General features: G+C 45.3%; 1 protein-coding gene across 1 annotated transcript in view; it reads left to right on the top strand.

Annotated features, from left to right (window-relative positions):
- Positions 1-26000, top strand: part of Fbn3 (fibrillin 3) — a 78748-nt gene that overhangs the window by 17338 nt on the left and 35410 nt on the right. The window contains 17 exon segments of the mRNA XM_087898039.1: positions 235-423; positions 5560-5784; positions 6778-6903; positions 7309-7437; positions 8518-8643; positions 10230-10355; positions 10502-10593; positions 10782-10917; positions 13170-13295; positions 15294-15416; positions 15594-15716; positions 16650-16775; positions 16878-17000; positions 18573-18695; positions 20734-20895; positions 21468-21536; positions 22943-23068. Coding sequence (XP_087754165.1) covers positions 235-423; positions 5560-5784; positions 6778-6903; positions 7309-7437; positions 8518-8643; positions 10230-10355; positions 10502-10593; positions 10782-10917; positions 13170-13295; positions 15294-15416; positions 15594-15716; positions 16650-16775; positions 16878-17000; positions 18573-18695; positions 20734-20895; positions 21468-21536; positions 22943-23068 — 2250 coding nt within the window.

A 26000-nucleotide genomic window follows, 5' to 3' on the forward strand; every position in this document is an offset into this window, starting at 1 on the left:
TATTATTGTGTGATGAACCACCATATATGGACTGCCCATGTTCAACATTGCCAGGGCATAAATTTATTCAATTCATTGTTGTGGGATGGGAGGACCATTCATGCACATGTCTGCAGAAGGTAGAGAACAACTATGTGAAGTCGATTCTCTCCCTCTTCTCTGCCTTTGTTCAGCTCCCCACGCTCGCAAGGCAAACACCTTTCATCACTGGTCTTCAAACTCTGTCCTTTGCAGGTGAATTCCTGAGACTGTGTGCCCAGGGGCTCCCACTGCTGCCCGCCTATGCAGACCTCTTCCCTGGACTCTCAGAAGTTGGAGCCAATAACCTGGGGTCTTCCCTAGGACCAGCACAACACAACCACCGTGGTTCCAATGGGCATGGGTACCAAGGCTCCACACTGAGTTCTGGCAACTCCAACAGCGGTGAGCCCTGGTGGGGCAGGAGGTTTCAAAAACTGGGGCTGGACTTGAGCCTGAGGAAGCAATCCTGAAGAAGGGAAGGAAACTTCTCTTTGATGGAGTTGGAGTTTAGATAAGGAGTCCCAGGGGGCAACTCTCGTTGGCCTTCCATATCTACTGTTTAAACTAACATTAGAAAATACTGGAGAAGAAAACATTTGCCAACTCATTTCATTGTTTATGAACAATCTATAGGAACTATCTGTAGGAGCTGGCTCTTCCAGAGATCCAGACTGCCTGTAACTTCAGCTCCAGAGACTCCAATAGCAGAAGAGTCTGGCCTCTGAAGGAACTTTGCACATGTGTACAGACATACATGGGCACAAAAAAGTAAATCTTTTAAAAAGAAACATATGCACACACCAACCACCCACATACACACTCACACATAAGTTCTTTCTCTCTTTCTCAAGCACACACACACACACACACACACACACACACACAAATATACATACGCACACAGAGAGATACTAGCATAGCATTGTATTGTATCAGGAACTATAAGGTATCCCTTACTACTTGAAGCCCACATGAGGGATCTGGGAAATGTGACTCAGTCAGTAGAGTGCTTTCCTAACGTGGGAAGCCATGAGTTTCTTCTGCACAATGCACTGCATAAAACAGACATGGGAGTGCACATTTGTAATCTGAGAACTGGGATTTGGAGTTCAAGGTCACCCTCATCTGCGTAGTTAGCACAAATCCAACCTGGACTTGGTGAGATGCTGTCTCAAAACAAAAAATAAATAAGGACCGTGGAGAGGGCTCAGTTGGTGAAGTGTTTGCTGGGCAATGATGAGGACCTGAGTTCAGTCCTCAGAACCCACATTTAAAAACCCAGATGTAATAACATGAGTTTGCAATTCCAGTGCTGGGGAAGTAGAGACATGAGGACCCCTGGGACTCACTAGCCAGCCAACCTAGCCCTAGGTCCAGTGACAGACCCTGCCTCAAAAAAAATAAATAAAATAAAATAAGATGGGGGACTGAAGAGATGGCTCAATAGGTAAAGGACTTGATGTGCAAGTGTGAGGGCTTGAGTTCAGATTCACAGACCCTGCATCTGCTGAACACAGTGGCCTTCATGCGGAATCCCAGGGTGTTCCTGCTGTAATATGGGAGAGACAGGAGAGTCTCTGGAGGCCCAGGACAATCGGCCTGGCATAAGCAGAGGTGATGAGACCCTGTCTCAAACAAGTGGAAGGGACAGACTGACACGGCATCCACATGTCATCTTATTCTTTAAGGCAGCGTATCTCAGTGGACCTTGAGCTCATCAATAGCACGCGCGCATGGGCACGTGCACACACACACACACACACACACACACAGATAGGTACACACACACACACACACACACACACACACACACACACAAAACATGTGCCTGTGAGGGACATTTTACCCTCAAACCCTAGTAAAGAGTTTTACTCTACACCTGAGACTGTGCCCACGGTGAGGGTCTAGGCCTGGGGTGGCCATCTGAATAGGCAAGCTTAAACAAGAAGATGGTGTGGTTTCTGAGCCAAACATGTCAAAAGTTCTATTGGTATCAGAACCCAGAGGCAAAGCTCAGGCTCTGGATGGGTGAGGGACTTCTGGTATTCAGGTATCCCTGTCAGCTCCGTTGCAAACACAGCCACTCACTCCATTGCAAACCAGATTGTTGACATCTCTTGCCGTGTCACCAGCTTATACCTCAGTAATTGCTGCCAGCTCACCCCTTCCAGCTACTACTGTAAATGCAACTTGGGCTATTCCCTTGTTTCACATGGAGAATGGATCAGCAAGTTGTGGCTGAGCGGGCACAACCCTGATGGGCTCAGGGTCTTATGTGAAAAGACATGAAAAAATGTACCAGCATTACCGTGGTAACTGTGCTAACACTCATGGATCCCACTACTGCCATTTCTATGAAGGTTTCCAGGCCATGTTCATCAAGGAGGTGTGTGTGGGTATGACCATCCACCCATTAGCCATATACGCATCCATGTACCCACCTAACCATCCATCCATTCACCTACTCATTCACTCACCCAACCCTTTGTCCACCCACCCATCCACTCATCCATTCATCCATCCGCACATCTGCCTGCCCACACATCCATCTTCTGTCCACCCATCCATCTATCCATCCATCCACCCATCCATCTTCTCATGTACCTACCCATATAGCCAAATATCTACCACCCATTGATCTACCCATCGACCAGCATACTCATTCATTCATCCTTTATTCCTCACCCATCCATCCACCTACCCAGCCAACCATCTATCCACTCACACTTCTACACCTCTGTTCATTCACCCACCCATACATACAACCGCCTTTCTACCCATCTTCGTTTCTTTCATCCATTCATCTATCCAAGAGTGGAGGAAATGGGGAGAGGGAGCCTGGCCAAGGGAAGATAATACCTCCTCACTGCCTGTGGTTTCCTCTGCACAGCTATGAATGAGTGTATCACCCATGGTGACCTTTGCCACCTAGGCTGCTTTATCAACAGAGAAGGCAGCTTTCAGTGTGTGTGCAATGCAGGTTTCAAGCTCAGCCCTGAGGGGAGGAATTGCATGGGTGAGTTGAGGTTGTACGACTGAGCAGACTGTTGATGTGCCCAGGGTTCTTCAGATCTTGAACAGGTAATCACAATTCCTGTGAGCTCAAGAGGATCAGCACTCCACATTGCTCCCAGTTCTTACCCCTTTTCTGTCCCTTTCTCTCACAGTGTTCCCTGAGTCTTGGAGGAAGTGATATAGACAGCCCATCTATGGCCAAGCACTCAACAGTCTTTTATTCTTAGTGCAATGCTTATGCTTGCTTCCTTGTTTGCTTTCTCTTGCCTGTGTGCTTGTACTTGTGTGTACATGTTTACGCTTGAGGATGCACATGTGTCTGTGGGGATGTGTGCATGTTTGCTGGAAAGGACAGCAGGGAACAGTCTCAGGTGTAGTTCCTAGGGAACCGTTCACCTTGGTTTTTTATTTATTTTTATTTAAATTAAAATATTTTGACTTTTTATTATTATTTTGTGCAAGAGAGGGGAGCACATGCATGTATATGAATATTATAGTACAACTTTGTGGAGTCTGTTCTCTCTTTACATCTTTACATGTGTTCTAGGGATGGAAATCAGGGTTTCAAGGTTGGATCATCGGACAGCAAGCTCCTTTACTCACTGATCCACCCCATCACATCCCTACCTTTGAAGCTCGATGCCAGTAGTATTCCACTGCTCCATACTTAGTGTCAAAGGTCCCTGGGTAGACAGCCAACTTTACCACCTGAAAGCCATATGTGTCCCATAATAGCTACCAATGGGTCCCAAAGATTTGTAGGTGATGTCATGTTGCAGTGTCAAAAAGATAGATGTCCTTTAATCTAGATTCTGATAGGACATTTTATTTTTAACATGTGGTTAGTTGGGTTCACTGGCTCTTTTAGCCACTTCTTGACCAAAACAATTTGTCAGCTAGTAAGAAAATGTATTTTGCCTGTACATCTTCCAACTATTTGTAGCCCCCTTGTGGGCTCTTTTCCTAGTCAGTGGGTTGATGGATCCTGATGACTCTTCTTTGGTTTGTTTGCTTCTGAAAACGCACAGTGGATTGGGGAAATGGCTCAGTGGGTAAAGTGCCTGCCACTCAAGCATGAAAACTTGGATAAAAAACCAGGTCTAGTATCATGCAGGACAAGTAGGTCCTGGGGCTTCACTGGCCAACCAGTCTAGCTGCATTTTCAACTCTGTGTCAATGAGAGACCCTGTGTAAAATTCAAAAATAATATAGGAAGTGACTGTGTAAGATATCCAGCATTAATCTCTAACCACATATGCATGCATGAACATGCATGAACACATGAACTTATTTGTACACATACTTAAAATACGCACACACCCCACATACAAGCAGACTGTGTTAGGAGTTTTAGGTTCATATCAAAAGCCGGTCTGGGGAGATAGCTCCGTGAAACACACATGAAAATGGTGGCTGCCAGGAAACCCCGCATGGGGGAGGCAGACATAGGGGAACTCTAGAATAAGCTAGCTAACTACTCTAGCCTGTGAACTCTGGGTTCAACTGAAAATGTTTACCTCGATAAACAAAGTGGGGAATGATGAGAAAGAAACACCAATATCAAACATGTATGCATGCTACACCACCACACAGGCAAAAAAAAAAAAAGAAAAGAAAAGAAAAAAGCACTCTGCGGGATGTAACCCATGTTGATCACCACCATCAGCAGCCTGCAGTCAGAGCTGTAACTCTGTTAATTGACACATCACCACAAACATGAGACTCACTCTAATGGGTTTCCATGAGACTCACTCTCAGGATTGTGCAGGCTCTGTGGAGAAACATACAATCATGCATTGCTTGACAAAGGGAACGCATCTTGAGAAATGGACTACTTGGTATTTTTGGTGTTGTGTCAGCATTTAGATCTTGCTTCACACATGTGTGTGTGGCAAACGTTAATCACTTTATGTTGTCTTGGTGCAGTGGAAACCAAGGCTAAGGATTAGATAGTGACTTAGTTTTAGAATTTGCCAAGGACAACCTGACTCCTCGGTGGTGGATTTTAGCAAATTCTCCACTACAGAAGCCATGTCCCAGCTCCTGATTGGCAGGTTCTGGACAGGCACGACACTGCTGGTCCATCATCCAAGCCCTCATTGGAAGATTCTAAGCAGGTGCTCTACTGCTGAGCAAATCTCCTGGCCATATTCTAGTATGTTATATCCTATTATATCCTATTCTAGAATATCCCAGTATATTCTAGTCAGAGTCTCTACCACTGAGCCACACACCCAAGATTTTCACTGGGGGATTCTATGCAGGAGCTCTCCTGCTGAACTACAACCTCAGCCCTCCTCTAGGCATTACTAAATGGATGGAGTTACTTAGAGTAATACTTAGTACATAATAAGGACCCAGGCAGTGTGGTGACATCAGACTTCAGCATGAGAATGCCACATCTTATCGCTCTTTGAATCCATCTTTGTTGGGGGTGGGGATCTCAGGCAAGTGATACCAACTGATAATCCTGCCAAAGTGTAACAATGATAGGACTCAGTGATCAGCCATTCCTCTGTGCAGATGTGAGGCTGGGCCTGTGTTTCCTAAATTGGGATGAGGATGACTGCGGAATTCCCCTGCCTGGCAAGTACCGGATGGATGTCTGCTGCTGCTCCGTTGGGACAACATGGGGAGCTGAGTGCAAGGTTTGCCCCGAGCACAGCTCCCCAGAATTCTTCAAGCTGTGTCCCCAAGGGCTGGGCTTTGCCAGCCAGGACTTCCTGTCTGGCCGACCCTTCTATAAAGGTTAGTCTGGGGAGGAGCACACCAAAGGAAAAAGGTCCTGGAAGGGAAAGTGGTAAAGGGCACAGCGTGGGCAAAGATCTGATGGTAGGAAGCATTATTTGCAGGTAGGAGGTTTAGTATCCAAGGCATAGTGATATAAGACTGTCATCCCAGCACTCAGGAAGTAGAGGCAGGAGGACCAGAAATTCAAGGTCAGCTTGGGTTGGGCTACATGAGACTTTTTCAATATAAATAAAAAAAAAAGCAGGGTTGGTATGATAATGCAGTTGATGTAATGTTTGCCTTGCAAGCATGGGGATCTGAGTTCAATTCCCAGCAACTATGTAAATTCTTGGGTACAAGTTAAACAGATGTAATCTGATAGCTGAACAGACAGAGACAGATAGATCCCTGAGGCTCACTGGCCGGCCAGCCTAGGTCAGCCCCAGGACAGTGGGGAAGTTTGTCTGAAAAATCAAAGATGATTTTCCCTCCTCAAAGCTCCTGAGAAATAACAGTTAAGGCTGTCTTCTGGCCTCCATATACACAGGTGTGTGCGTGTGCGCGCATGCGTGCACACACACACAAAGTGTGGTGGTGCCTGCCTGTCAAGCCAGTGCTTGGCAAGTGGAAGCAGTAGCTCAAGGTCTCCCTTGGCTGCATAGTGAGTTTGGTACTGTGTTAAAAAAAAAAAGAAAGAAAAGAAAAGAAAAGAAAAAGAAGAGATAGCAGGATGGCTCAGCAGATAGAGGCATTTTCCTCTGGGCCTGGCACTATGAGTTCAAGCCTCAGGAGGCACACAGTGGAAGGAGAGAACCAACTCTCAAATTGTTTTTCTGACCTCTACAGCATTTGCACCCACATGCATGCATAAAATATAAATATGAAAATCTTTTAAGGTAGAGATGTTAGCAAGCTCAAGAGGTAAGAACCTAGGGAGGGCTTAGTGTATGAATCCCAGACTAAAGACCTTCGGAGTGGTTTATCTGACCTTGTTTCCAACCCGTACTCCAGATGTGAATGAATGCAAGGTGTTCCCCGGCCTGTGCACACATGGCACCTGCCGCAATTCTGTGGGCAGCTTCCACTGCTCCTGTGACAAAGGCTTTGCCCTGGATGCCCGAGAAAGGAACTGCACAGGTAGGTGCCACTCCCCGCCTGGTGAGGACAGGTTATGCATGCAGGAAATTGTGGGAGAGGTCCCTGAACTGAACGTGAAGACAAGGTTCATTCTTCAATCTCCTTTTAACATACCCAGCTATGGGTGTGGCCTAAGACAGCTCACCACCCTGTCTGGGCTGCAGATCTCTATTGTCTATGGAGGGCAGGCCAAAACTAGCTCTGAAAGGAAATTTCTTGCTCTTTTTCTGTGTTCACCTGAGGCATTTATCCTTCCTGGACTTAGCTCAGTTTCTTGGGGCTCTTGGGTAACCCCCATGTCTACAGAAACCCAGCTCCATATGTCCCCTTACTTGAAACCCCCGGCCTGTGGATCCTCATGTTTGCACACACAGACCTCTAGCCCATATGTCTCTGTCCTCACAGACATTGATGAATGTCGTATCTCGCCTGACCTCTGTGGCCACGGTTCCTGCGTCAACACCCCAGGCAGCTTTGAGTGTGATTGTTTTCCCGGTTTCACTGGTGGCTCTTTGCTGATGAAGAACTGCGTGGGTGAGTGGTGGCAGGGTGAGGCCATGGCAGAGAGAGAGCCATGGGCAGGAGGGATGTCCAGAAGAGGGACACCAAGCATGCTGCTACTGTGCAGATGTGAGGAGAAGCTGTAGTGTGCTGTTGGACTACCGTGGAATACTGTCATTAAGACAGCACGTTGAGAATGTGTGTCTTATGGGGAAAGGGACTACCCCCAGAGAAACCATTTAAGAAGAATCTAGCTTGGGCATAGACTTTTAATGTCATCCCTCAGAAGGCTAGGGCAGGGGGATTACCAATTCTAAGCCAACCTGAGCTATATAACAAGGCCTTTTCTCCAAAATAAAGCAGGTCCCCATCATTCACTTTGTTATTTACTCAGCAAACATGTCACACACATTCACTGGACTGGGATAATGCAGAGAGCTTAAGCACAAAGGACTTCACAACTCCATGGGAAGACAAATGAAGTTGGTCTTGAAGGGTTTAAAAAGGACACAAAGTTAGGTGAAGTAAGGAAGGGGACTGTAAGTGGGAGCAAGAGTAAGGTAAGATCAAAGTGTATTCAAACTCTCAAAGAACTAGCTAAAAAAGCCTTTCCCAAGAAAACAAAATTCTTATGTGGTCTGATGGGAATAAGGACCCAGGAGATCTGCGTATTCTGTGAGGTCAGGAAGGTGGCTGAGGAGAGTGAGAGTCAATGGGGTAGAGAGAACAGGAAGTGGCTGAGAGATGGGGATGAGTGGAATGGTTCAGTGGGTAAAGGTTCATGAGGCCAAGCATAACAACCTGAGTTTGACCTGTGGTGCCCACACCATACAAGAGGAAAAGGAACTGTCACAGTTGTCCACTGTGGCCTCCACCCGCATGCCACAGCATGTTTGAAGGATCTCGGGTGCACCTAAGGGTTTAGGGAAATTCTGAGAAATGACACGGAGGCAGAAGGACACATGCAAAAGCCCTGGGATGGGTATGAGAGGTAGAAGGATAGGTATGGCTGGACTGCAAACATGTGATGAAGGGGTGCCACCCAGAGAAGCTTCCCTAGCCGCCCCATCCTCGGGTCAGCATCATCAGCCTGCTGTCTCTTCACGTGTCCAGATGTAGACGAATGTGCTAGGGACCCGCTGCTCTGCCAGAGAGGCACCTGCATCAACACGGAAGGGAGCTATGAGTGTCGCTGTTCTCCTGGACACGAGCTGAAGGCCCAAGGCACTGCCTGTGAAGGTGAGCTTGCAGCAAGGTATGAAGGAGTGGCAGGGTCCGGCACGTGCTCACATCTGTGTGTCTATCCAAATGTACGGTAAAAATGTGAGATGAAGTGTGTTGATGTGTCTCTGAAGATCAACCGTGTATGTGTGCTCTCATCCACAAGATTGTTGGAGGGTGAGTGTGAAATGGAAAAGTGTGTGTGTGTGTGTGTGTGTGTGTGTGTGAACATATGTGCATGAGTAGTGGTTTGTATAGTGTCTCGTGTGCGCCAGAGAGTGAAGTGGTTAATATTGTCCACCCGACAGGATCTAAAATCACCTAGGAGACAAAGCTCCGGCATGTCTGTGAGGGAGCTCAAGTTCCTAGATTAAGTTAATGGAGGTGGGGAATACCCAACCTGAATGTAGGTGGCATCATCCCATGGACTGGGGCTCTGGTCTGACTATAGAGAAGGGAGCTGAGTGCCAGTGTTCATCCCGTTCTGTTTCCTGGTGGATGCAGTATGACCAGCTGCCTTATACTCCCATCACCATGACTACCCTACTGTGATGGACTGTATCTAAGTGTGAGCCTAAGTAAATGCTTCTCCCTTGAGTTGCTTTTGTCAGATGTTTTGTCACAGTAATGAGGAAGGAAACAAAGACCAATGGGAAGTGTATCTGTGAACACACCCATGAAGCTGTACCTGTGCAAAAGCAAGTGTGTTTGTGAATCGATGTGTAGGTGTGTGTGGATGTGCAAGGGAAAGTTTTTGCATTTGAGTATGTGTGCATTTAGATGAGCCTATAAGAGAACAGAAATGTATATTTGGGTGTGAATGTATAAGCGATGAGCAAGTCTATATATTTGCATGTAAATGGGCATTGGTGTGTGTGTGTACCTATAAGAGTATATGTGAGGATGAGGTACAGATTCATGTTAGTACAAGGGAGATGCATTCATGTTGGAGACTCTCCTTTCTGTGACCAAGACTATGGTCCCATTGTCTGGAGTACAGTCAAGCCTGGCAGGGAAGCCATGGCTACAGGAGCAACAAGCCACATTGTATCCACAGTCAGGAAGCAGAGTATTTAGGAAGTGCAACTGAGTTATAAAATGTCAAAAATGGTCCACAGTGACCCACTTCTCCCAGTGAGGCTCACCTTCTAACGGTTCCACATCCGTCTCTAATAGCACAACGAGCCTGGGACCATGTTCAATCACAAGAGCTTACGATATGAGTAAATATAAGGCTGTGTTTCTGTGTACATTTATATAAGCACACACAGTATGAGTGTATCTGAGTGTGTCTTGGTGTGGGTTCATATTTGCACAAGGATGAGTGTGGGTGGGTGTGTATAAGGTGTGTTTATATCATGCCTCTAGGTGTGAGCATGTTTCTTCAGGCGAACGCAAGTGTCTGCAAACGTGCGTGACTTTGAGTTGTGCATAATTAAAAGATATATTTGTGAGTAGACAGGCAATCAAAGGGAGGGATGCTGGTGCAAGCAGCCAGAGGGAGCTCACTGGGATACAGGTGATGACGGATAGGGGATGAGGGACAGTAAGGCTGCTCTTTCATCAGAAACTCTGTCACCAGCCAGATGTGTTCCTCCCACCAGACATCGATGAATGCACCACGAGTGACAGCCTCTGTCCCCATGGTCAGTGCATCAACGTCATCGGTGCTTTCCATTGCTCCTGCCACACAGGTTTCCAGAGCACTCCTGATGGCCAGGGCTGCATGGGTGAGGCTATGCCATCTCTAGGATGCTCTCTGCAATTCCCTGCACAACACAGTTCTTCCCAGCCTTCTTTCCAAACTCCTCTGAGTTTCTACCCCTAATTCAGCCCAAGTTCACCAACCTGGTTCCCCTCTTGTCTGCCCCTATAGACATCAACGAATACCAAGTCCAGAACAGTGGATGTGAAGTGCTGTGCACAAACGTGAAGGGACGCTTCCAATGCAGGATGCCCAATAGGAGGGCATACACAGGGTAGTGGGTGTGTCCTATGCCCTCTGCTTGGGATGTGAGCACCAGAGAAGGTCTAGGCTAGACAGTAACCTCACCCAAAACCAGGCACAATCAGTCAGATCCCAAATATCTAAGCCCTGGAAAGGATCCTGAACTCTTCCTATGTCCCTGTCCACCTTCAACCCGTCCCCTCTCCTTGCTTCTCAAGATGTGGATGAATGTGAAGAAAACCTAAGCATCTGTGGAGAAGGCCAGTGTACCAACGTGCCAGGATCTTACCATTGCATTTGCTATGTTGGCTTCTCAGTCTCGCCAGTCATGAAGATTTGTGTAGGTAAGCAGCAGGGGCTGGTGGTTAGGGACACATCCTGAACACAGCTCTTCATAGTCTGTGTGATCCTGTCATAGAAACAGAGATCCGCCCCCAACCTTATTATTCCCCTCTGCATTTAACATTCACCATATGTCCAACACCTGTCAGAGACCTGTGCTCATTCCACAGACTGTGCACCAATAACTACAGGCAAAGGGTGGTTGGTTGGTTGGTTGGTTGGTTGGTTGGTTGGTTGGTTGGTTGGTTTAACCAATGTTGAGCATTGCTCAAAACAGAACTGTTTGCTGATCACTGTTTGAGGACCTCCCCAAAGCTCTTTGGACAGCACAAATCCCTGTCTCCACCAGGCCAGAGGCAGTCCTTCCTCCTGGGGAGTAGACGCATACTGGGCACCTTGACAGGGCAGAGCTGAGCTCGAGCAGAGAAGTTCCTGGTGATAACAAGCCCACCAGAGGCTTTCTAACCCAGTAGAGCCTGAGAGTCTCAGCTAGTAGGGATGTCAGAGAATACCTTTTAGAAGGTACTAATGAGAAAATACAGTTGAGGCAACACTTCTACCCAGAAGGCATGTCCTGCTTTTTAACATAACAGGATATGGCCTACGAAGTTCAAACTCCAGAACCATGCAATTGAGTAAGTCACCCCCAAAAATTTTCAATGCAGTTCTCATTGAGTTTTAAGTAAGTTTGTGATTTTATTTGGGACCACACTCATAACTATCCTACATGTAGTCTATAAGTTAGTCACCCCAGCACACCATCCAAATACATGTTAGCATGAACGTATTGACAAACCTGGCTAGCTTTGTGAAAGGCAGGTGAGTGTGGGGGCCCTCTTTCCTCTGCTTGGGCTCTAAGGACCAGAGAGGAAAACCTGGCTATCTTGGTGACATAAAGCCCTTGTTACATATAGTTGAACATGTATTACTTTGGGGAACTCATACAAGGTGTGTTCCATGAAATGTAACATGGAATGAAAAATGCACTGTGAAATGCTCATAAAAGACATAACTATCTGACCTGGGCCAGCAGGTTGTTCTTCAGTGACAGGAGCCTAAGGGGATCAGAAGATAAAGACAGCAAGAAAGTTTAGGACCAAGAGGTCTTATACAAGCTATGTCTCATACCAATCGAGTTTATTAGGAAGGGCAATATCTTATATACAGTTTTCAAGGCAGGGGATGCAACACAGTCAGCAGAAAGCCACCATACAATGGTTTGAGGTCAGCATGAAGCTAATCAGGCCATGTTACACAAAGAGAGCATCATACAATGGGATCTTCATTGCGTGAAGCTAATCAGGCCATGTTACACAAAGGGAGCATCATACAATGGGATCTTCATTGCGTGAAGCTAATCAAGCCATGTTACACAAAGGGAGCCCAGTAGTTCTCAACTTCATCACAATCTGAACACACAGCAGCCTTGGGACTGGTAACTATAGTATCTTCAAGGGGGAAAGTCAAGTTTCTGGGAACTAAAACCTTAACTCTTTTGAGGTGTTAACCCTAGACCCAGACTGAACCTTGACAAGCCTGCCACTGGGCAAGGACACAGAGCTAGGTTCCATCTGTCCTTTCATTGGGGCCTCTGAGGAAACCTTGAGTCAGCCTGACTCGCTATCTAATGCTGGTTCTAGAGGGAGCGCTCAACCTGTGTTAGTAATTTGTTTCTGTTGCTGTGATAAAAAAAAAAAAAACTCAACAAAAATCAATGTAGGGGTTAAAGGAGTCTACTATAGCTTATAATTTCATGTTAGAATTCGTCTTTCTGTGTGGGAGGTCAAGGCAAGAACTTCAGACACAGGGTGGTCATGTCATATCCACAGTCAACAGTAGAGAGACGTGAATACCTACATGCTCACATGCTTCCTTACTCAGCTCCATGTCTCCATTCTTACATAGTTCAGGACCACTCCTGCCAGGGAATGGTACCACCCACAATGATCTGGATCTTTTCACATTAGTAAACTTAAGACAATCCCCTACAGCTGTGTTCACAGGCCAACCCAGTGTAGACAATACTGTCACTGAGGTGATGCTAGGTTGTGACAAGTTGACAATCAAAACTAACCGTCACACTTTTCTTTGCAGACACCCACACAGCCTAGTAGGAGATTCTGCTGTGTGGCAACTACTCAGGAATACTGGTGATCTCCCTCATATGGCCTGCCTCCCTTCCCTAGCCCTAGCTCCAACCCTATTCCTCTCCCATCATCCAGCCCTCATAACCCATACTCTGTCCTCACTACAGATGTGGATGAGTGTGACATGAATCCCCACCTCTGTCTCCATGGGAACTGTGAGAACACAAAAGGATCTTTTACCTGTCATTGCCACCTGGGCTATGTCATCAGGAAGGGAGCTCCAGGCTGCTCTGGTGAGTGAAAAGTCAACCAGCTGGAGCTGGAAAGATCCAAAGAGCCAGCTCGAAGATCATCAGCACTGTCTCCATGCCTTAGGATAGAAGGCAACGAGACTCGTTCTTACTGCTTCCACTAATGAAACCTCTTGACAGTAAAGCACCCTGGGAGCCTCTTAAAGAGCTCAATAGAGGGAACCCCACAGGAGAGAGCAGCATTCCCAAAGCAAGCAAGCCAGATGGTTTTTGCATGGTACATGGATTAGCATTTAAACATCTAACCAGTTAGAGAATTCACATCTCAGATCAAACACAAATCAACACACACCTGGTGACTTCAAACCCCAGGATATTTTCTCTATCCAGAATGACAGCTAGAAGGCTGGAATCAGGGGATGGGTGGGTAGGTTTCTTCTTGGTACAGAGAAAAGACCTGCCCTAGGCATCTCCCCAACTTCTGGTTGTTGTTGGCAGTCTGTGGTAGAATTTTATTCACAGGAACATTATACCCACAGCTGCCTTTATATTTGCCTGGTATTCTTCTCTGTCTGTCTGTGCCCAAATTCCCCTCTTAGGAGAGCTTATTGAATCAGGATGCAAAACAAACCATGATAACACTGTAACTTAGTGCCATCTAAAAAAAAATCATCTTTAACTAAGGTTCACCTTCATAGATTTGGGAGGTCATAATTCTCTCTCTCTCTCTCTCTCTCTCTCTCTCTCTCTCTCTCTCTGTGTGTGTGTGTGTGTGTGTGTGTATGTGTGTGTGTGTGTGGTGTTGTATCTACACATACACAATTCTGTTTTTGTGGGAGGGGATACATGTTCAAGTGGATACATGTGCTTATAGAGACCATAGGTCAACCTTGTGTAATTTCTCATATCCACCCTACTTCTCACTGAATTTGAGGCAGGGCAATTAGACTAGGCTGACTGGCCAATGAGTGTGAAGAAATCGTTCTGTCTCTGCTTCTCCTGACGTAGGATTACAAGCACACCCCACCATGCTTGACTTTTTATATGGGTGATAGAGATAGAACTCAGGTCCTTACGTTTATATAGCCAGCACTTAACCAACTGAACTGTCTCTCAGGCCCACACAATTCTTTAAACATTGCTTAATATGAATGTATTATGTATGTATTTTGAAGCACTGGGGATCAAACCCAGAACCTTTCTCATGCTAGGCACACACTCTATCAGTGAACTACCCATCCAGTCAAACTCCAATACTTCTTTGAAGTTATTAGTGTTGATATAAACTTTTACTTTAAAATTTATTTATAATCAAGTATAGTGGTTCACATATGTTACACCTGTACTCACAAGATCAAAGCAGAAGGATCTCAAATGCCAGGCCAGCCTGTTCTACATAGTGAAACCATGTCTGTCTCAGAACAACAAAATACCGGGCTTGGGTATGGCTCAGTGCTAGAGACCCTGCCTGGAGTGTGCAAATCCCTGAGTTCAATGACCGGGCTCTATGAAGACAGACAGATAGATAGAAATACATAGGGGGATGGATGATATATAACCTTTATAAAAAATGATGGATGAAAGATGATAGACAGACAGATAAATAGATACCTTTAAAAATGAATGGATGAATGATAGACAGATGATAGATAACTAACCTTAGAGAAATGAATTGATTGATGGGTGAAAAATAAAATATGTTCATGCAAGTCAAAGTGAGGAACTATATAGAAAAAATGTTTATTTAGTAAACAGTGACTCACACTGATTCAGAATTGGAAAGCCTGGAATCTTGGTTTAACTGTTCATTGGATAATTGCACTTAGTGTCTACCATGAGTCTCTCGTGTTGCCTGACATTTCCAGTCATTTCTGAGGATCACTGCAGGTCAGATCTGGTGGCCTTGAGGTTTCTTCCTTGGGTTATAGAAGAAAACAGAAGGTCCTTGGAAAGACCAGTCTTCCATCTGTCTTTCTGTCGTTGCCTCTCTGAGTCTTCCCTGCTGTGACTGCTTCCTACCACTGTTCCCTCTCCCCTCAGATGTGGACGAATGTGAGTTTAAAAGACACAGTTGTGACAGGCACGCCTCCTGTCTCAATATCCCTGGGAGTTTCATCTGTAGATGCCACCCAGGCTGGACTGGAAATGGCTTCAAATGCCATGGTGAGTACCTAGGGGCAGGACATCCCTGAAAGGTGGAGAGGTAGGTGGAAGGCAAGACAGGATTAAGGGTGGAGGACTAGGAGGTGGTCTGTGGGAACCACGTGGGGCTGGGATTGGAGAGTCAGTCTCCCCACAGTCTCAGTCCATACCGGGGAATCCCGGCTCTGTCTGCTGCAGACCTGGATGAATGTGCCATCCAGCAACATCGTTGTGCTCCGGAAGCTGACTGCCTCAATACCCTGGGCTCCTACCACTGCACATGCCAACCAGGATTTGTTGGAGATGGCTTATTCTGTGAAGGTGAGGTGGAGGGCAGGGCCTGAATGGGACAACCATGGTGCCTAAGTTGTCCTCCCCTGCCCCATGGGTACTAGAGGATCTATGTCCTTAGCTCACAGAGCCACTCTCTGCATGCCCACCTGTCCTCTTCTTTGGTTACCATCTTTTTTCTGATTTTTAAAAGATTATTGTTATTACATTGTGTGTGTGCACAGATGTGTGGGAGGATGCACTCATGTACAGGTGCACATATATGTGAGTAGGTGTGGAGGCCAGAGGTTAACTTCAAGTTCCTTTCTCAGGAGTCATTCACCTTGGGCTGGTGGTTAGTTATGGGTTTTCGTTTGGCTGGTCTATTGGTTGGTTTGAGTTGGGCTGTTGTTGTTATCATTGTTGTTCATTTGTTTGTTTCGTGTTTTGTTTTGTTTTGTTTTGTTTGGAGGCAGTTTTCCTGGTTGGGGCCCCTAGGACTCGCCAATTAAGCTATACTGGTTGGTCAGTGATCTCCAAGGATTCAGGGATCTCCATCTCCCCGGAATGGATTACACATTTGTGCCACCACACCTGGGTTTTTCCACCTGGGTGCTGGAGGTCAAATTCTCATTCTTGTATTAGAGTAGCAAGAATTTACCAGCTGAGCTGTCTCCGCAGGCTTTTTGCTCCCCAGTTCTTTCATTATTAGTTCTTCTTTAGGATCTACACTACTGTAGTCAATTTAATCCTCTTCTTGCTTCCTTGACTGTGAATCTGTGTGCATCCAGATGGACTCTACATGTCAGGGGCCACCTTTTCACTCCTAATCCCCAATCTTGGTTATCTGCCTATTCAGAGTTAGTATCTGAGTTCCCGGGGTTCTCACCTGAGATTCTGGATTAAAGTAAATAGTTAAAGGCACTTCCTGCCCATTCAATGTGGGTCCCAACCCAGTTGGTTCTCAGCTTTATTCTCTCTCAGACAAGGATGAATGCATGGAGAATGTGGGCCTCTGTGATAACGGACAGTGCCTCAATGTACCTGGCGGGTACCTCTGTGAATGTGATGGAGGCTTTCACCCTACCAAGAACCAGCGAGCTTGCTGGGGTAAGTCTCAGCCTAGCCCTGTCCAGCCCAGTGGGTGTACACAGTGAGCTAGTTTCCAGAGCATACGATCAAACATGGTAGGCTGAAATGAGGTCCCTGCAGATGTGGACGAGTGTGCTCTTGGGAACCTGTGCATGTTTGGGAACTGTGAAAACCTGCCTGGAATGTTCCACTGCTTCTGTGAGGATGGCTATGAACTGGACAAAACTGGAAGCAGCTGCACAGGTATGCAGTCACCCTGTCTGGCGACTGAAGAACACAGGACCCAAAAGGGGGGGCATGGCTTGCTCCCACACTACACCCACCTTGACTTCTCTTCTAAAATAGTTTCTACCACCCCCTTTTGTGTGCATGTGTGTATTTGGGGGTATGTACCTCTGTATAGGCATCTGGAATATGTGTGGGCAAATATGCATGTGAGTCCAGAGGAGGATGTCAGGCATCCTGTTCTATCACGCTCCACCTTATTCCCCTGAGACAGGATCTGTAGCTGAACCTGGAGCAAAGCTGGCAGCCAGAAAGCTGGAGCCATCCTCCTGTCTCCACCATTAACCCTAGTGTTGCAGGAGAGCATTCAAACTTTTTACATTGGTGCTGAGAATTTGAACCCAGGCCTTTGTGCTTGTACAAGTGTTCTTACCCACCTAGGGAGCTTCTTTGGCCCTCACCACTCCTTTGTTTTAAAATTTTATTTTTAGATTTATTTATTTTATGTGTATGAGAGCTTTGCTTGAATGTGTCCTTTGCAATAGCAACAAACTCTCGACTGTTGAGTCATCTTTCCACCCCCACTTTCTGTTTTTAATCATTGAGATCATTGCTGTTTGGTTTCATTTCTGTTGGTTGATAAAGTGTCCCAGAAGCAAGCAACTTAGGAGAGAAAAGAAAGAAGTCAATTTCCACCCCCAAGTCTACCACTGTGGGCAAGTCATAGCAGCAGGATCTTGAGACAGCAAATCATATCACATTCACATCAAAGAGCAGAGAGAGAATAAATACGTGGAAAATAAATTCATGTATGCTTGCTTCTATGCTTATGCAAAGAAGCTTCATTTCTCTACTCCTCTAAAAGTGCTTAGGGAATGGTACAACTTCATCTTTCCACATCAATTAATTTAACTAATACAACTCCCACAGACATGCCCCAGGCCAATCCAATGGAGACAGTCCCTCACTGAAACTCCCTTCCCATGTTAGTCTAGGTTGTGTTTAGTTGGTTATTAAAAACTACCATCACAATTGCCCTCTCATCATCTCCTGAGCAAACGCAGTGGACAAATGAAGTGCCCTCTGCACCACATCTGCTAAACGGCCCCCTACCCCAGTGTCTTTAATAACAGGTGGTGAAAATTTTCTGCATTCTTTCTAGGTGTCTTTTGCCACCACTAGCTTTCCTGCAGACGATAAGTAAATAGATGGGCTCAGTCATGTGTCAATAAAACTTTATTGATACAAACAAGCACTGGCCACATTTGGCCTTCAAAGTGGTTTTCCAACACCTCAATCAAAGGTGTTTTCTAATATTAGTTTCATATGTTGGCTGTGAAAAACTAAGAAATGAAGAGTATGGAAGGAGATAAACCTAGGCCAAATGGAATTGAACAGGGGAAGGGAGAGGGCTGAACGGCGAAGGCAGACTCTTGAAGCCATGTCCTCTTTGGCTCCATCAAAGGGAACAACAAAGATTCATACTCCAGCACCCGAGTGGGCCCATTGAAATCTATGGACACTCAGGAGAAAGGGAGGGATGGGGTACAGTGAAGTCTCTTAGCAGATGATGGTGTGTGTGCCTCACAGATGTTGACGAGTGTGCAAATCCTGTGAACTGCATCAATGGCCTATGTGTTAACACCCCTGGCAGCTACCTCTGCAACTGCCCCCAGGACTTTCAGCTTACCCCCAGTGGGACTGGCTGTGTTGGTGAGTACACACATGGCAACAGCTGGGTAACTCAGGAGTCTGTATTACTGGCAGGGCTATGGCCTGGGTCACCCTGGATGTCAACTTGTGTAGATTTTCCTGCTCCCAACATGCAGGACAAGTGTGGGCTGAGACGTCATCTGTTGTGATACTGCCTTCCGGTCTAGACACACATGGTCACATGCACTCACAATTTTACACACGTGCATACCTTCCCTGCCCATTCAGGAATATATTCAACCACTACATACAAACACGCAGGCATATATGGAGGCATACACAGTTGTTACACATAGAAATACATGGTTCTAGTCAAGGACAACAGCAAACAGTTACATACAAAGAACTACATAGGGTAAGACAGACAACTACACAGAGACACGCAATTATACATAGCATGGTTACACCCAGAGAAAAACACTGAGGCACACACAATTACCATAGAGACACACTTACAGAGACAATGTTTAGACACATTACATGCAGCTTCTTAGAAGACAACAGTTACCCACAAAAAAACACAACTTCATGCAGACATTGTTACATATAGAGACAGTGACTGCTTATACAGAGACACACACAATTACACACACATAATTAAACAGTCTGTACACACATACACAGTTACAGTCAAGTTACACATGGGATATATAAACTCACAGTTACACAGACACAGGTAGATACAGAGACAACCATTACACACATAGAAGCACAATTCTGTACATAGACACATACAGTTACATGCAAGGATATATGTAGTATAGTCAGAGATACCATTTGCATATATACATATGCCTGCAGTTAACATACAAGATCAAATTGCACACGGAAAAATACTTAACTACAGATTCACAGACACACAGAGAGACTATTGTAACACAGAGATACATAATAATGCATAGACACATGTCACACAGAGACCTGTGGTGAGAAACAAATTACATACAGATATACTAAGACAAAGAGGAACATTTATGCACACAAATTTGCAACACACAGATGCATAGTAACACAGTAACAGCCAGTGACAAGTAACACAAAGAAAAAAGCGCACTCAAACACAGACAAATAGACAGAGACATCCAATAATACACATAGAAAACTGGTAGCATGTTGTTTGTTTCTGGCTGCTCAGCCCTGAAATAACCACACAGAAATTGTATTAATTAAATCACTGCTTGGCCTATTAGCTCTAGCTTCTTATTGGCTAGCTCTTATATTTAATTTAACCCATTTATATTAGTTTATATTTTACCACGAGGGTTGTGGCCTACCGGCAAGGTTTTAACTACATCCTCACATCTTTCCCCTCTGGTGGCTACATGGCATCTCCTGACTCTGTCTTCTTTCTCCCAGAATTCAGTTTAGTTTTGCCCGCCTACCTCTATTCTGCCCTATGCAGGCCCAAGACAGTTTCTTTATTCATGAATCAATAAAAGCAACACATAGGCAGGAGGACTTCCCTCACCATTTCCCCTTTTCTGTTTAAATAAACAGAACATAGTTTAACATAGTAAAATTACATATAACAAAATAGGTATTGAACAAGAATATGGTTACAATATTTATATCTACTTTATCTTTTATCATAGCTAAGAAAATCTATAATTATAACTATCTATTCACAAATATACACATATACAGAAAAGTTATACACAATACAGTTATACACAAAGACAAGTTACACGCAGAGAAACATACTAACATGATATAAAGTTACAAACAAAGAAACATAATTATGCATAGCACATTGTATGCACAAATTCACATTACAGACACAACTAGACACATTAATACACACAGTTACACAAATATATACAGTTACAGTCAGAGATGGTAATTACACACATGTATGCAACAGCACATGGCACATATAAACTCGCACACAGTTACACACAGACAGACACAAAGACTGAGAGGGAGGCCACAGTTACACTCAGAAATACACATATATGCAACCAGGAAGTCATAGAGGTCATGGTAATACACAGAAATACATAGTTTCTTCATGTGCTAACCCCCATTTTTGCCTATGCAGACACCCAGGCTGTGATCTGTTTCCTGGATGTTCAGGACCAAGATGACGGTGGCATTTCCTGTAGTGCAGAGATTGGAGTTGGTGTCAGCAGAGCGTCTTGTTGTTGTTCCCTGGGTCAGGCCTGGGGAAACCCCTGCAAGCTGTGTCCAACAGGCAACACCTGTGAGTCCCTGCAGGCCAGTGAGCCTGAGCCAGAGACTCAGAAGTTTGCAGGGTTTCTCTGCCTGCAGAAGGCTTTGGAGGACAAGGATGTAGAACCAGGAAGGAAAAGGATCTTGGGTCACAACGCACACCCTTGCCAGTTCAAAGGCCAGGCCTCTCTCCAATTTTGCTTTCTATAAATTCTCTCTGTGTTTATATTCAATCCATCACTCAATCAGTCAGCAAGCAATGAGTTCCTATATGCCTTGTGCTAGGGACTAGGGATCCAGAAAACTGCAGGTCCCAAGTAGGGTATGGGTTTGGAGGGTGAGTAAAGTGGAAAGAGTGAAGTTCAGTAAAACCAGGATCCCTTGCGATCCACTATCCATGCTCTGGATGGGAATCGATGTTTATACATACACCCCATCACTAGGCAGCTCCACAAAGCTGAGGATATGAATCATGATTGGTTCAGCAAAGCAAAGGAAGGGGCACCCATGTTGCATCTTTTTCAAGGGGCCCACTCCCATCCACTAGGTTTAACCCAAGTGCCTCTCTTCATAGTTCCTCATGTAAGCCTGTTTCCCTTGCAGCAGAGTATAGGACCCTGTGCCCCGGTGGTAAGGGTTTCCGGCCAAATCCCATCACTTTGATTCTGGAAGGTGAGTTCCTGACAGACTATTGATCCAGCTATGTATGCACTGATGGGTCTTTCTCTCATCAGCACATTGCCAAGTGTACAGGGGGGCAGCCTGGGGAAACATTCTTCTACTTGGAGGCTTTGTTGCAGAACCAAATTATGTATGAAACTTTTAATCTGTTCTGTCATTTCTTCTGTCAGTTGTTTGTTTATTAATTGAGCTTTCCATCTATCCACTTGTCTGTTCATCAATTCTTTCATCCATTTAACCACCCAACCTTTCAGACAACCAGTCAATTAGCCATCCAGCCTCCATTCACCTATCTACCCATGGATACCTACCCACATACCCATCTATTTCTTCATTTATCCATTCATCCTTCACCTATCTATACCCATTCATCCATCCGGTCATCCATCCATTCATCATCCATCAATTCAACCCATTTCCCATCCACCCATACAATCCATTCATCCTCATCCTATTCATCTACTCACCCATCCACTTAACCACCCATATCATTCACCCATGCCCTGTCATCATCTGCCTTAGTTACCTTCCTACTGTGATAGGATACCATGGCTAAAGCAATCTATAGAAGAAAGAGATTTTTTAAATCTTACAATTCAGAGGTTAGAGACCATTACCGTCATGGCAGCAGGCAGGCATAACCTCCTCCAACAAGGCCACACATTCTAATCCTTTCCAAACACTTCAACCAACTGGGAACCAAGTATTCAAGCATTTGAACCTAGAGGGTCCATTCTCATTGAAATCACCACACCATCTACTCATTCAGTTACCCCCATCCATCCATCCCCCATTCACCCCCGTCCATCCATTCATCTGTCCATTTCTTATCTATCTATTCATCCATGCATGCATCAATCCTCCATCCCCAAGTTTACGTCCATTTTCCATCCACTTCATTGACCCATCTTCCATCTACCAATATCATCTGCCCATCCTCTATCCCTATTGACTCATCTAACTACTTGCCTCTCTACCCATCATTCCACTCATCCACACGTGATCTTCTCATCCATTGACCTGCACATTCACCCAGTCACTCTTTTCATATTCAGCAATCACTTCTTCTGTCAATCACTACTTTTCATATCCAGCCTTCAATTCTCCCATCTATTCTGTTCTTGGGGAATGATGATGTTAGGAAAGATATTCTAGCCTGAGGAAACTATCATGCATGGGAAGATGAAATTAAGATGGAATTAAAGGAGTTGGGATCAGGCCAGCACGGACTCAAGTATCCAGCCATTGAGATAGATTCTCTAAATGCCCAACAGTCGTGGAAATAACTATTAGGGGAATACTTTAAAGAGCCCATAAGATCCCGAGCAGCCTGTGGGGATCCCTCAAGTCCTCTGCCAGATGTAGCTCTCCTCCTCAGCTTCCTCAATTCCTGACAGACATCAATGAATGCCAGGAGCTACCCAGACTGTGCCAGGGAGGCAACTGCACCAACGCCTATGGTACCTTCCGATGTGAGTGTCCTCTTGGATACAGCCTCAGTGAAGATACCCGCACCTGTGAGGGTGAGTGTGGACTCTGCCTGGGCTAGGCCGGGCACTTCCTCTCCATCCCTGACATGATGCTCTACCAAGTTTTCTAAGGTCAGGGATGCAAGGCTAACTGAATGCCCCCTTTACATCCTGCCGCCCCCACTTCTCTCACTCATCAGTTCAGCCCCCTTCCTTCTTTCTTCTACTCCTTTGTAAATAACATAGCTTAACAGCAACCTTGACATTCCTACTCCTGAGCCAAAGATGACCAAGGTCCATGGCTAACTGTGTGAAAGGACATGAGAAGGTATGGTCTCACCTTGGCTTCAAACACACTTCACATGTCTCTCTATTGTCCTTGATTGAGCATGTAGTAGTGCCCAACAGTGACTCAGGGCCAAGACTGTGGGTTACCACTGTGCTGGAGATCCTAAATTAATATCTATCTACTACAGCGTCCCCATAAGGAAGGGTTTTCTCTTATGATCCCTCATTTTTCATGTAGAAACTAAGGTTCAAGAGTATTAAGTGACTTCTAGGTGATGTGGGTCAGCTTGAGTCTGACCATTCTGAAACTGAAGCCTGGGCTCTTAAATATAAGAGCCACCCAGCCGCCTAGACAACTGGATGGATGGATGGATGGATGGATGGATGGATGGACAGGTGGACAGATGGATAAATAAGATTGATGATGATAGATAGATAGATCGATAGATCGATAGATTTCTACCTGAAATCAGCTTATGTTGAGATAGTAACAGTAGTTGCTTGATCTTTGTGGCTGGTACCTCAGTAATTGAAATAGTCGCACAGTGGATGGGTCGCACTAGAGAGGCCAACAACCTGGTAATTGCTCCATCCATGGTACTGGATATTTCACTAGTCCGAGTTGGGAGCTAAAAACCTTGAAAGTTCCTGAAGGGCCATCAGTTCTTAGTATGGAAACCTGGCAATACTGGTTTTACTATCAGATAAAGAATCCTGAGCTGCAGCAACAGGATTAATCAACTCAGAGGCAAGAAGAAAGGCCAGGTGAGCAGTAGGCAAGTTATTTTCCTCCTGCCATACCCTTTATGTCAGGGATTTACCCAGAAGGTGCTATCCACATTTTGAGTGGGTCTTCTCATGTGCTCCTAATATGTGGCAAGTTGGCATTAATACCAACCATGACTGTCATGGTGTATCCACAATATGCTGTTGGATTCCATCTGCTGATGTTTGTGCGTGTGTGTGTGTGTGTGTGTGTGTGTGTGCATATATGCATGTGTGTGTGTGTGTTCAGGTGATATGCATGCTGCAGCATATGTGCAGAGGTCAGGGACGAACTCTCAGGAGCTGATTCTCTTCTTCCACCTTGCTTGAGCCGGCTTTCTATTTCTACCACTTCCCTGGGTCCTCCTGACAAGTCAGTTCTCCTGCCCCCATCTCCCATCTCAATATAGGATATGTGTCTGTCTCTATGTGTGTACGTATGTGTGCAAAGTGCACATGAAGATCGGACGGTGTCGAACTCCCTGGAACTGGAGTTACAGGCAGCTGTAAGCTGCCTCATTGCTTGCTGAGAACTGAACTCATAACCTATAGAAGGTATTGTGTGCTCTTAACCACTGAGACATTTCTCCATCCCACATCCAGCTTTTAAGATGGATTCCATGGATCTGAACATAGGTCATCAGGATCAGGCTTGTGTGGCAAGTGCAAATGGCAAGTCATTTCCCCAGCCTGATAACGGTTTTATGTATTTCCTTTTATAGTGCTAGGGATGGAACCCAGGGTCTCATGCATGTTAGACAGGTGCTGGGCAGCCCCATTTCCTGTCCCTCATTTCCCACTTATGGAAGACCTTTGCATTTAGGGGCATTCATAAGGGGTACTGTCCTGCAGCATCTGTTCTTGTGGTATCTTTGTGTATTCTGGATATGGAGGTGATTCTGATATCATTGGATGAGCTAGAGATGATTCTCTACTAATTCTGGAAAAGCCTGGATATAATTGGTATTCTTTTAATATGTGGTAGAATTCTCCAGTGAAGCCATTTGTCCTGATCTTTTCTTGATTGGAAGTTTTTAAACTGCTGCATTCTGATTCTGTCACTTTCTATTATATTGACATTCAATCTCTCTCTCTCTCTCTCTCTCTCTCTGTGTGTGTGTGTGTGTGTGTGTGTGTGTGTGTGTGTGTGTGTGTGTAAATCTTAAAGACTTTTTTTGTGCACAAGTGCAGTACTCATGGAAACCAGAAGAGGGCATCAGATACCCTGGAGCTGGCTCAGTGAATGCTCTGCAAGAAAAGTGCATGCTCTTAACCACTGAGCCATACGTCCAGCTCCTCTTCTAGAAATGTATTCATGTCCTCTTATCAACCTGATTTAGGGGCAGCATGCAATTATTCATTCTACTGTCCTATGATTCCTGAGTTTCTGTAAGGTTGGAAGTAATGGCCCTGATTCCTTAGTTTCTGTAAGGTTGGAAGTAATGGCCCCACTTCATGTTTTCATTGCTCTCAGTCTTTTTCATATTTTCTCTTAGTGTCAGTCCTGGTTTCTGTTGCTGAGATAAGATATCATGACCAAGAAACAAATAAACAAAACCATCATAGGGAGTGTCAGTGTAGGTGCTCCTGCCACAATGTGCATGTGACAGTCAGAGGACAGCCTTGGGTCAGTATTTGCTTCCTCCTTATCTAAGACAGGGTCTGTTTGCTCCGTGTGCACCAGGATAGCTACCAGAGCTATGTGGGATCTGGGGATGCAAACTCAGATCCTCATGTGTGTGCAACAATCGCCACCTTCCTGGCCCAAATATTTGTATGATTTTAAGCTAGTGAAACCAAATATAAGTCAATAATAAAGTGTCTTTGCTCGGCCTGGGGTAGGGAACCCTTGAGGGAATCACCCAGATGGTCTCTGACATTTCTCATGTGTCCTCTTCCTCCCTTCCCTCCCTTGCAGATATCGGTGAATGCT

Source organism: Myodes glareolus, chromosome 2 (assembly GCF_982192425.1).
Source record: "Myodes glareolus chromosome 2, mMyoGla1.1, whole genome shotgun sequence".
NCBI classification, from domain to species: domain Eukaryota; kingdom Metazoa; phylum Chordata; class Mammalia; order Rodentia; family Cricetidae; genus Myodes; species Myodes glareolus.